This window comes from Equus quagga, chromosome 11 (genome assembly GCF_021613505.1).
Source record: "Equus quagga isolate Etosha38 chromosome 11, UCLA_HA_Equagga_1.0, whole genome shotgun sequence".
NCBI lineage: Eukaryota > Metazoa > Chordata > Mammalia > Perissodactyla > Equidae > Equus > Equus quagga.
This window is the reverse complement of record NC_060277.1, coordinates 71,444,355-71,457,674: the sequence shown is the minus strand read 5'-3', so window position 1 is coordinate 71,457,674 and position 13,320 is coordinate 71,444,355. Positions and strand designations below refer to the sequence as shown.

Sequence of the window (13,320 nt, the reverse complement as noted above, 5' to 3'; positions counted from 1 at the left end):
AGGGCCTTCGGGCCCCAGTAAGGAGTTTAGATTTTATTCTGAGTGTGATGGGAAGGCATAGGGTTTTGAGCTGGGGAGTAAGTTTTAAAAAGTTTCCAAAAGATTATTCTGATAACTGTGTGAAGAACTGATGGTTAGTGGCAAAAGTAAATCCAGAGAGACTGGTATTTCATTTATCTGAATCTTTTCTGGGTTTGTCATCCTCTCCATTGATCTATTTGTCTGTTCCTGTGTCAGTGCCGTAGAAGTTTTTTGTTCTTTTTTGGTAACAGCTTTATTGAGATTTAATTCACATGCAATACAATTCATCCATTTCAAGTGTAAAATAGTTTTTAGTATATTCACAGAGTTGTGTAGCCATCACCACAATCATTTTATTACCCCAAAAATAAACCCTGTACCCTTTAGCTGTCACCCCCAAACTCCCCATACTCCCCAACCCTAGACAACCACTAATGTACTTTCTGTCTCTATAGATTTGCTTATTCTGGACATTTCATGTAAGTGAAATCATGTAGTATGTAGTCCCTTGTGACTGGCCCCTCTCACTTAGCATAATGTTTCCAAGGTTCATCCATATTGTAGCATGTATCGGTACTTCATTCCTTTTTATGGCCAAATAATATTCTGTTGCATGGACATGTCACATTTTGTTTATCCATTTGTTTGAACATTTAGGTTGTTTCCACCTTTTCGCTTTTATGATTAATGCTATGGGCATTTGCATGTAAGTTTTTGTGTGGACATGTTTCCATTTATTTCATATATATATCTATCAAGGAGTGGAATTGTGGGTCAAATGGTAATGTTATGATTAAATTTTTGAGGAACTACCAAACTGTTTTCCCAAGTGCCTATACCAATTTACATTCCCACCAGCAAGTATAAGGGTTCCAGTTTCTCCACATCCCCACCAACACAGATAATTACATCCGCCATAGTGTTTTCAGTTAAAGTATCATCGGTAGAATATTTTAGTAACTTATAGGGAATGCCTTCTTTTACTTTTCCCCCCCAAAATTTTTTTTAGCAGCTCTTCCATATTTATTCTTCCTTATAAATTCTAGAGTTAGATATTAAGTTCAAAAAAACAAAGTCTTGTTGGAATGCAAAGAATTACATTAAATTTATATAGTATTTGATAGTAAATCTTCTCATTCAAGAATGTGGTATGTGAATCATATCGTCCAGCTTCAAATTATCACCTGATATCCAGTCTTGTTTTATCTATATCCCTTCCTCATCTACCCTCCTGTATAATTTTGAAGAAAATCTTAGACATCATATTATTTCATCCATAAATATCTTAGTATATATCTTTAAAAGACAAGAACTCTTTTTAAAAAATACTGTTTTTACAGCTAACATATCAAATATCCTGTCAGTGTTCAGTTTCCAATTATTTGTGTATGTCTGTGTGTGTAAATAATTCATCTGACTCAGGATCCAGGGTAAAGTTCACACTATAATACGTTGATAGTCTTTTAAGTCTCTTTGAATCTATAGATGCCTCTTCCACACCTTTTTTCCTCCCTTGCTGTCTCTTGACGAAGCCAGGTCATTTGTTTCTTATCTTCATGCAGTTTCCCACAGTCTGGGTTTGGCTGATCGTATCGCTATAAAATTGCAATGTGTCCTTGTCATGTGTGTTTTCTGTAAGTTGGTATTGGTGGATTCTTTTGAGGTGTTCCTGGATTCATTTTACTTATATTTTATTTAGGGTATATATTACAAGATAAAATTAGTTTGGTTTTGTCTTTTAATGTGTTTTCTCTTAGGTTTGGGTATTAGGGTAATGCTAAATAATTGATGTTTTCTATTTTTCTATGTTCTAGAGTAATTTGGATAATTTTGGAAGATGGTTAAATATCTACCACTAAATATTAGATAGTTTTTATATGGAATCTGTATCTAAATTTTCAGGAACAGATAGTTTCAAGGTTATTTTATTAAAGTAATATAACCTTGATTATGAAAACCTGGTAAAGGAAGCACAGACTGATCTATTGTATGTAAAAAACCCAAAATACAGCACTCAGACCATTTAAAGAATACAACTTGATGAAGTTACATTTATTATTGCTTAAATATTGCTCCAAACCATCCACTTTTTGAAAATCTCCATTGCCACTTCCCTAATTCAGGGCATCATCAGTTCTTCTCTTCTGTTGGTCAGTCTGCCTCCAGTTGTGTTCCCCTCAAATTCATTCTTGTTCCAGTTCTCTATAAAATACAAACATGATGATGACATTGTTATTCAAGTATGTATTGAACAACAGCTGTGGACCAGTTGTGCATGAAGCACTGGAGGATACCTGCACTCACTGAAAGTACAGAGGCCAGCCTGGTGGCACAATGGTTAAGTCCACATGTTCTGCTTCGGCGGCCTGGGGTTCACTGGTTCAGATCCCTGGTGGGGACCTACGCACTGCTTATCAAGCCATGCAGTGGCAGGCGTCCCACATATAAAGTAGCGGAAGAGAGGCATGGATCTTAGCTCAGGGCCAGTCTTCCTCAGCAAACAGAGGAGCATTGGTGGCAAATGTTAGCTCAGGGCTAATCTTCCTCAAAAAAAAAAAAGAAAGTACAATCTGGCAGGAGAAATAGATAATGTTAATTATGTCGATGAATATATAATTTAAAAATATATAAATGAATAAATAATGAACATATAATTAAACTATATATTGATTAAACCCAAGAGAAGTAATCTGAAGGAGAGAAATCATGGCTATAGAAAAGGGTATAACAGAAACCTGATCTAAACTAAAGATTAAGGAGGTGTCTCTTGAAGAGGTGAGGTTTGAGATGTGAGCCAAAAAATTAGTATTAGATGAGGCAGAATGAGAGAAGACCATCACAATCAGAGAGCAGCATATGCAAAGGCCTTGTGGCAGGAGAGAACATAACGTATACCAGGAACTGGAAGAAAACAGTGTGGCTGGAAAGCAGAGAGACACGGGGAAGTGGCGTCAGATGAGCTGGAGAGACAATAGCAAGGCCAGATCATACAGAACCTTGTAGGCTATGGGAAAGGTTTTTATTATTGGCGTAAGGTCCTTGCGAAGTTTTAATCAGAGTTAAAGATAGGTCAAAAAACTAAGTAATTACATTTTTAAAATACCTGCAGTCATATTGGTTTTCACTGGGAAAAGGTAATTGTTTAGATAAGTATATGTTTCTGAAAATAGATCCTCTCTTGTTGTGCCTCATATTCTTGTGTTTAATAATCTAAATTCTTATCATGTCATTTGCTCCTTGAAGATATGGTATGTAATAAAGACGGGTACATTTTAATTAAGGGACTGAATCGGAAATGAAAACCCTGCAATCGTAAAAAGCCTTGATAATGATGCAGTGAAGGATTAAGGGAAATATTTGTATTTCTCAAGTTATTCAGTAATGAAAAACAGTTGACAAAGGGAAATAGTTTTATCAAAATGATTCATGGGGGAAAGCTTTTTAAGTAGCTTGTTGTTTGAAGGGCTTCTGAATTTACTTTTTCTAACCTGTTTCTATTTCTTTGCTGTTGTAGGAGAGTAGTTATTTTGATGGAGTTAGAAGTTTTGAAGTCAGCTGAAGCAGTTGGAGTAAAGATTGGCAACCCAGTGCCCTATAATGAAGGTAAAATGCTTTTTATAGGTTGTAGTACTCAACTGAATACGCCTTTATAGATCCCGAATTCTACCTCTTGGATTCAGTTTGATTTGTTAGTCTTAGTAAAACTGGTTATTTAGGGGTCTAGGAAGCAGGTTATTCCTCCAGGTTTTTCAGCATTGAAGAAATTGATGGTAGGACGCTGTAAAGGAAAAACCTTTGCTCTGTTTTTTCTACATACAACAGTCATACTTCTGGCTCTTCTTTGACCAGAAGTGTGGGACCTTTTCCGCCACGCTAAACAATTCTCAGATTCTCTGTGGACACCAGCTGTATGTCCTACAATTCAGTTTAGTTCTGACACTGTCTGCCTGGAGTTAGCATCATATCCCACAGGGTAAGGGCTCAGTCTCACGAGACTGCCCCCAGCACACCCACACCTCAAATACCAGGGGAACGTCCAGCGAGTTACCTGTACTTCTGACCAACTGGCTATAAACTGGAGGTTCTCACAACCCCCTCCTTGGGCTCAAGTAGATTAATTTCTCTCTGTGCTGAGGATCAGCCTCAGGTATGAATTTAAGGTCTTCTCTGAGCCTTTGCCTGTGCATGTGTGATCACTTTCTTTTTTCCTTTTTTTTTTTTTTTGAGGTTCACTTTCTTTTTTTTTTTTTTTTAAGTTCATCTGCTCCGCTTCAGCGACCTAGGATTTGCCAGTTCAGATCCCAGGCATGGACCTACGCATCACTTATCAAGCCATACTGTGCAGGTGTCCCACATATAAAATAGAGGAATATGGGCACAGATGTTAGCTCAAGGCTAATCTTCCTCAAAACAAAAAAAAAGCAGAAATTATCAGATTGGATAAAATAAGTACAATATTCCCTTATTACCCTTTTAGTGTCTGTAGGATCTGTGTTGATGTCACCTCTCTCATACCTGGTATTGGTAATTTGTGTTCTTTTTCCTGATCAGTCTAACTAGAGGTTTATCAATTTTATTGATCTTTCAAAGAGCTAGCTTTTGGTTTCATTGATTTTTCTCTTTGTATATTTTCTATATTATTGATTTATGCTTTGGTCTTTAGTATTTCTTTTCTTCTGTCTACTTTGGGTTCAATATATTCTTTTTCTTGTTTCTTTTTGTGGATGCTAAATTCATTGATTTGAGACCTTTCTTCTTTTCTAAAGTTAGAGGCTAAAGGTTGTAAATTTACCCCTAATCACTGCTTTAACAGCATCCAGCAAATTCTGATGTTATGTTTTTAAGTTTTATTCCATTCAAAATACTTTCTAATTTCCCTTTTAATTTCTTCTTTGACATTATGTTATTTTGAAGTGTATTTTGCTTTTCAAATATTTAGAGGTTTTCCAGAGATCTTTGTGTTATTGGTATCTAATTTAGTTCCAGTATTGTCAAATATCATATATTGTATGACTTGAATCCTCTTATTTTCTTGTCCTAGATTATGATTTCTCTTGGTAAATTCTGTAGTTGAGAAGAATGTGTATTCTCTGGTTGGGGACAGTGTTCTATAAATGTCAGTTTGGTCAAGTTGATAGTATTGTTCAAGTCTTTTATATCTGTACTGATTTTCTATTTACTTCCTCTCTCAATTATTGAGACAGGGATATTGAAATCTCTGACTATAATTGTGAATTTCTCTATTTTTCCTTGCAGTTATATTAGGTTTTGCTTCATGTATTTTGAAGCTCTGTTATTAATTGCATAAGCGTTTAGGATTGTTATGTCCTCTTAATGAATCGACTCCTTTATCATTATGAAATGATTTTATCACTGATGAAATTCTGTGCTTTGAAATCTACTTTGCTATTAATATAGCTACTTCAGTTTTCTTTTAATTAACATTAGCTTAGTGTAACCTTTTCCATCCTTTCACTTTTAACCTATTTATGTCTTTATATCAAATACGTATTTCTTGTAAGCAGTATATAGGTGGGTCTTGCTCTTTTATTCAACTTGATAATTTCTACCTTTTTATTGGGGTGTTTAGACCATTTACATTTAATATAGTTATTGATATGGTTAGGGTTAAGTCTATCATCTTGCTGGTTTTTATTTGTCTCATCTGGTTTTTTCCCCCCTTTTTCTTTTCTCACTTCTTTTGGATTGAATATTTTTTGTGATTCCTTTTGTCTCCTTTGTTGGCTTATTAATTGTCACCCTTATTTGCTGTTCTAGTGGCTGCTTTAAGGTTTGTTGTATGCACTTTAACTTACCAAGGTCTACCTTTGAGAGACATTATACCACTTCACACATAGTGTAATAATCCTACTTCCTTTTCTCCCCTCCTGGTCTTTGTACTATGGTTGTCATACATTTTACCTGTTATAAACCCCACAATACCTTGTTATTGTTGTTGCTTGAATAGCCAATTATCTTTTAAAGAGATTTAAATAATAAGAAAAAAATCTTATGTATTTACATGTAGTTGCCATTTCTGGTGCTCTTTATTCCTTTGTCTAGATCCGTATTTCCAACTGGTGTCATTTAGCATTTGTTGTAGTGAAGTTCTGTGGGTGATTAATTCTTTCAGCTTTTGTACGCCTGAAAAATATTTTGCCTTTGGTTCTGAAGATATTTTTGCTAGGCATAGAATTCTAGGTAGATGGTTTTCTTCTTTCACTACTTGGAAGATGTCATCTTGCATGCACTGTTACCCCAAGACAACTCTGCTATTATCATTATTTTTGTTCTCTGTTCTTAAGAGTTTTTCTCCTTTAAAATTTTTCTCATTATTAATTTTGAGCAACTTGATTATGATGTAACTTGGAGTCATTTTCTTCATGTTTTTTGTCTTGATGTTCATTGAGCTTCTTGGATCTGTGTCTGTACAGTTTTCATCAAATTTGGACAAATTTAGGTCACTTTTTTCTTTTTTTAAGCATTGGAACCTGAGCTAACATCTGTTGCCTATCTTTTTTTCTTCTTCTTCTTCCCCCCAAACCCCCCTCCCAGTACACAGTTGTATATTCTAGTTCTAAGTCCTTCTGGTTGTGCTATGTGGGACACCGCCTCAGCATGGCTTGATGAGTGATGTCATGTCCACGCCCAGGATACAAACCCACGAAACACTGGGCCACTCAAGCAGAGCACGCGAACTTAACCACTCGGCCATGGGGCCATTATTTCTTAAATATCTCCCCCACACCCTTGGGTCTCCAATTACATGTATGCTAGGCTGCTTGAAGTTGTCCCACTGTTCATTGATGCTATTTTTGCCTTGTTTGGTTTTTCTAATTCTTTTTCTGTCTGTGTTTCATTTTAGATAGTTTCTATCCCTGTGCATTCAGGTTCCCTAATCTTTTCTTCTGCCATGTCCAATCTGCTGTTAATCCCACCTGGTATATTTTTCGTCTCAGTCATTGTAGTTTTCAGCTTTAGAAGCTCGATTTTGGTCTTTGTTATATCCTCTATATCTCTGCTTTTAGAATATGCAGAGTACAATTACAGTAATTATTTTAACATCCTTGTCTGCTAATTACAACGGCTGTGTCAGTTCTTGGTCTGTTTTAATTCTTTTTTTTTCCCTTCTGCATTGTCGAGTGTATTTTCCTGCTTCTTTGCGTGCCTAGTAATCTTTGATTGAATGTTAGACATTTTGGTTCTTACCTTGTTGGGTGCTGGAAACTTGTATTCCTGTAATTATTCTTGAGTTTTTTCCAGGATACAGTTAAGTTACTTGGAAACACTTTGCTCTTTCAGGGTGTTGCTTTTAAGATTTGCTGGATGAGATCAGAGAGTGCCATTTATTCTAGGTCTAGTTATTCCTAATACAGAGGCAAGACCTGTTAGGGTCATCTACTCAATGCCCCATGAGTATGAGGTTTTCCATTCTGTCTGTTAGAAACAGGTACTGTTTCTAGCTTGTTTTAAGCACTGGGCACTCTTACCTCTGATCCTCTCAGATGGTTCTTTCTTTCTCCAACCTCAGATAGTTTCCACACACACATGGACCAACCAGTTCTCTGCTGACTACTGAAGGGAAACCCTCCACGGATCTCTGGAGGTCTCTCTCTGTCTGTGTAGCTCTCTCTTCTCTGGCACTCTGTCCTGAGAATGCTAGGTGTCTTGATCTCCCCAGACTCTCAGCTCCATGTCCTCCAGGGTTCCTCCAGGCCCACTACCTGTGTCACAGCTTGCAAACCTTCAAGGCAGTAAGCTGGTGCAATCATGCCCACCTTGTTTCTTTCCTCTGTCTCAGGGATGACTGTTCTTCTTTGCTTAATGTCTAGTGTCCTGAAAACCATTTGTTTCATGTATTTTGTCTTCTTTTTGGTTATTTTAGGTGGGAGGGTAAACCTGGTCTCTGTTATTCCATCTCATCCTATACATAGTTTTAAAAGTCAAATAGTTTTTCAAGTGTGTACTTCAAAACTGAGCCAAACAGCATTCCCCTGCCTTGCTCTTCTTTAGCAGCTCTGACTCCTGTCCAGAGGCAGTCTGCTTCACATCTTACAGCTGTTTCTTCTGTATTTATCTCCATACTTTTAAATTGCATATTGATGCTACTCTTTCTTGACTTTCCAGCTGAGACATTTGTTTACTGACTTCACACTGTGGAAGATGAGGATGTAGCCCTCCTGCATCTCTCCTCTCCTTGCTGCCCAGATGGGAGAAAAGATGTCAGTATCAGATTAGACGACAATTTAAATGACTAGTCAGATTTAAGTTCTTCTATAAAACACATTCTTGTTTTGTTACAAGTTTAAATATTCTTCAAGACACACATGTACAAGGATGTTTTCAAATTTTTTGATATTTTCAGATTGATTTTTTCTAATAATCAGAAAACGATAATTTTGTTGTCTGATCAGTGTTGATTTCAATCTGAAAGAATGATGGTCAGTCACAAATATTTGGAAAAATTTTCTGATACAATTTATGGGAAATATATATGTTTAAGGAAATGCATTGAATAATTTTGTTTGAGTTTATTAAATATATAGTTTAAATTAACTTTTAATAATAAAAAATTAAAAATGTTTTTCAGCTGGTCATTGTAAAGATGCTGAAAGTTGTATATGTGACAACTTATTTGAAGCTTTCCACTGTTTATTTCCTCCTCTTTCATAATTGATTTCTCAGTAGGAAATTAAGTAGATCTGAAAAAAAACAAAACTCAGAGAAGTAGCTGTTCCTGTTAAAATTAAAATCTCTCAATTGCTCCCAACAGAAAAAGGTGCTTAGGTGGTTCCCTCTGAAGTACACTAATTCACTGTCTTAATTTAAAATTATCAAACATAGTTCTTCAATTTATTCTTAATATTTTATATTAGTTGGACTTTTGCATAAGAATAAATGGAGGTGATCCCAATAATTTTTGTGCTAGATGCAAACTGTATCCTGTCTAACATTTTCCTGTCTGAGACTCAGTTCTAGCCTTCACCTCAGTGGAGTAATGGAAGGAAAGAAAGGAGAGTTTAAGAAGCTCAGGCCTGAACCCTGGCAGAGTCCTCAACACGATGACAGAACTTTAGAGATAGAAGGAACTATTTTAGAAATCAGTTGTTTTAATCATAAGAAAAAATGAATGAGGTGATGAAGTGACTTGCTAAACGTCTCACAGTAGGTGAGTTGCTTCAAGAAAGGACTCATTCCCGATTTCCAGGTGAAGATGTTTCCACTGTACCCAGACCTTTGAAGATTAACCTTCATGTCAAAGTTCTTGCCTATTATGAAAATTATATTTAAGTTAATAGATTGTGTGAATGAGTCTATTATAGGAATGTTACATATATATAATTAGAAGTTATCTCTGTTTGATGTTGGTGTACTTGGCCATTAAAATTGGCATAATTTTAAAAATTGAAATGTATTTAAGATAATCAGACATCTATTTTTAAACATTAATTTTTTGTTTTAGTTTTTGAATAGATAATGTAGTTACATATTTCAAACATCAAAACTACAAAATTCTCTATTTAGAGAAGTCTTACTCCTACCCCTGCTGCCTCCTGCTCTGTTCCTACCCCCCTGCCCTCTGTAGTTAACCAATATTAGTGGTTTCTTTTTATCCTTCAGGTGTTTCTTTATGCAAATATGACCAAATACAAATATTATATATTCTCATTCCATACTCCACTTTGCTTACAACAGAAGGCAGGATATTATGTATACTCTCTTGCCTCTTTTATCCTGCTTTTTAAGAAAATTTCAGGCGAGAGATATTTCCATGTATATACTTAGAGATCTTTTTCATTTTCGTTTTTTTTAAACGGTTATAGAGTGTTCTGTTGTGTGGCGGTTCCATAATTTAACCACTCATGGACACTCACGTTGTTTCCATGCTCTAGCTGTTAAAACAATGCTGCAGTGAATAACTTTATACGTATGCAGGTCTAGGGGCAGAGGGGGTCTGACTGCCAGAAGTGAGATTGCTGGATCAGTGGATAAATGCACCTGTGGTAGGTAGAAATGGTTGGATTCTTCTCCATAGGATAGTATCGTTTTGCATTCCCACCAGCAACGCATACACATAATGGTTTCTTCACAGCTATGCCAACAGACTGTGTTAATCTTTTGAATTTTTACCAATCTGATAAGTGAAAACTGGCATCTCATTGTAGTTCTGAATGTATTCTGAGCAAAATGAGCATCGTTTTAAATGTTTAAGGGCTTATTGTTCTCTGTGAACTGACTGATGTGTTGTCTATTTTTTCCCCAGATTCTTTATCTTTTTCTTCTCAGTTTTTAAGACGTCTTTAAAAAGTAGGAGGATTAGTCCTTTGTCTCTGATATGAGTTACAAAGTCTTTTTGACTTTGCTTATAGTGTTTTTTGCTGTACACAGTTTCCTTTTTTTGTTTTTATTAAGTTAAATTTTCCAATATTTTTTATGACTTTGGGGTTTTGAGCCGTAGTTATAGAAAGGTCTTCCTCACTCCACAGTTAGTAAGGCACTCACCAATGTTTTATTCTAGTACTTGCACGACTTCATGTGTTTACATTTAAATCATCCATGCTGCTTCTGTCTTAATTTTTTATTAAATCACATAATTTGGAATTGGTGGGTTTTCTCTGTCTCTGGAGTTCACTGACTATGTAGTCTGTATGTGGGATGTTTGTGTATGGGGTGGGTATTCATTTTCCTTTGTTGCTCTGTATGATTTTTACCAGAAGTGGGAAGATTTGGACCTAGGTCATGACCATGCTTCTTCCAGAAATGGAACCTTCTAGATTTTAATTTTTCCTTACACAAAACATAGTAATTCAGTGCTTTAAATTGGAGAGGAAAGCTGAAGTCTATTTAGATAAAGTTCTAAAATATTAAATTGGAACATTACATTCATTTTGCAGTAGTAAAGCTTTGTTAAAATGAGCACATTGGTTATCTTATTCTCAGCTTTTAGGAAGGAGAGCTAAGAAAAAGCAATGCTTAGCATCTCTATGAAATTTTTGGATGCAGTAGGGTCGAGAAAGAGATGATTGTGCCCAACTATATCACCTTTGGCCAGATTTCTAATGTTTTTTATGTTGTATTAAATTGATTGGTTGCTTTGGATCTTTTGTGTTTCAGGGGTAAAAGTATTTGAGATAAAGATGGAGATGACAGGGTTGAAAGATAGTTATCGCTTAGGGTCAGAACTCTGGAACTCTTTTGTCTCAATACTCAGTTCCACTGGCTCTTCCGTTTCTTCAGGGTCTGTTAAAGTGCAGAAGGATGAGAGAAGATTTACTGCTCAGGATTATGTGCTATTGAATTTCATTGTAACCAGATCAATAACACATTGTTACCTGGACCATCATGGAAATAGCTCTGTTGCAGTGACTACTGCCTTATAGGTCATTTCACAGAATGGTTTCTAATTGTCTATTGTGGAAGCAAGGAAACTCTGTTATTACTGGGTAGAGAACTAAGTTAGATTTGTATCCCCCCAGCACCTAACCCAGAACCAGTGACATATCAGGTGACCAGTAAGATCAGTTGACTAAATCCAGTTCAGAAGTAGGCAGAGGAATTCCAAAATGTGCAAACGGTCTTATGGTTCTAGTACCACATTAAATAAAGATACTTACAGAATTTTTCAAATGTGAGAAATAAAACTTCAAACGCAGTTCATGTTTTGTATAATATTGCATTGGATGATTTTACATCTCCCATATTTGCCACTATCTATTTTTGTCAATTTGTGTGTTAGTTCTGTTTAACTACACTATTTCTAACAGTAGTATTTTACTTACGCTTAAATTTCTTACGTAATACTTAGTTATTCGTATTACTCATTATTGAAAGATATCATTTGGAGTCTTTTTCAGCCTAATTCTGTCCATTTTCTGCCAGCAGGAAATTGTAATTGTTGGATTGGCTTTTCTTTATATTCTTTGTAGTTGTTAAGAACATATTTGCTAGCAGAAATTGAGTTTTAGTTACTCTGTATACTCCATTGTCTGTTAGCTAATTTTTTTCAATTGGTGACTCACTTACCACTTACTATTATAATCATAATAAAAATGATAGGTATGAGCGCAGGTAACTTGAGGAGCTAGAGTTTGCTTTTAAATATCCTATTTCCCCTCCTGGATCAGAGCCAATGATATGAAGCTAGCATAGAGCAAACGAGTCTGAGAATTATGACCTTGATCCGTCTTACTGGAACGGTTTGATTTGCAGGTGGCATAAAATAGAAGATTAGCAGTTGAGTCTGTGCATTACTCCTTTGGGGTATATAATTTTAATTTTTAGAGAGATTTTTATTTATGCTATGAGCTAATTTCTTCCAGGTCTTGGGGTCAGTGGCTGTGTTGCAGTGCATTAAATTGAAGGGCAGTTGTTGCTGTTTAGAATGTACCAGGATCCTTGTCATCCGTGTGATTCTGGACTGTCTCTTGTGCCAGATTGGTGAACGTGGTCCAAAACAGGAGTTAAGGATTGCCCTAGTAAACGGATTAGTAACTTTTCCTGACTACCAGATATTGTGGTTATTATGTTCTCTATAATTCTAGTTTCGTTTGCCAGAATTGATTGTTTACAATTAAAAATTAATGAAGTGGTGGTGAAATGGATTATTCTAGTCAGACAAACTTGGTTCAAGACTAGCTTCTGTGGGCTGGCCCTGTGGCCGAGTGGTTAAGTTTGCGCGCTCCGCTGCAGGCAGCCCAATGTTTCGTTGGTTCGAATCCTGGGCGCAGACATGGCACTGCTCATCAAACCACGCTGAGGCAGCGTCCCACATGCCACAACTAGAAGGACCCATGATGAAGAATATACAACTATGTACCGGGGGTCTTTGGGGAGAAAAAGGAAAAAATTAAATCTTTAAAAAAAAAAAAACTAGCTTCTGCCTTGCTGTGTGACTTTGTGCAAGTTACTTGACCTCTTTAACTCAATTTTCTCATCTGTTAAATGAATATAATAATGCTATCTATATAATAGGGCTGAAGATTAAATGGAATAATGCACTTAACCTTGTACCTGGTGCACAGTAAGCACTCAGAAAGTGGTAGCTATTGTTAATATGTCCATTATAGGGCCTAATTAAAGTCTTGTTAAATATACCCTACTTCAGGCCAGCCCTGATGCCCCTAGTGGTTAAAATTTGGTGCTCTCACTGCTTTGGTGGCCTGTGTTCGTTTCCTGTTTATGGAACCACACCACCTGTTTGTCAGTAGCCATACTGTGGCAGTGGCTCACGTAGAAGAACTAGAATGACTTGCAACTAGGATATACAACCATGCACTGGGGCTTTGGGGAGAAAAAAAA

General features: G+C 36.2%; 1 protein-coding gene across 2 annotated transcripts in view; it reads left to right on the top strand.

The window, feature by feature from the left end:
- RPA1 (replication protein A1) overlaps positions 1–13,320 on the top strand; it is a 56,819-nt gene that overhangs the window by 22,943 nt on the left and 20,556 nt on the right. For both annotated transcript variants that reach the window (XM_046676545.1, XM_046676544.1), the window contains exon 5: positions 3,536–3,624. In XM_046676545.1, the coding sequence (XP_046532501.1) occupies positions 3,536–3,624 (89 nt within the window). The remainder of the gene's footprint in view (positions 1–3,535; positions 3,625–13,320) is intronic.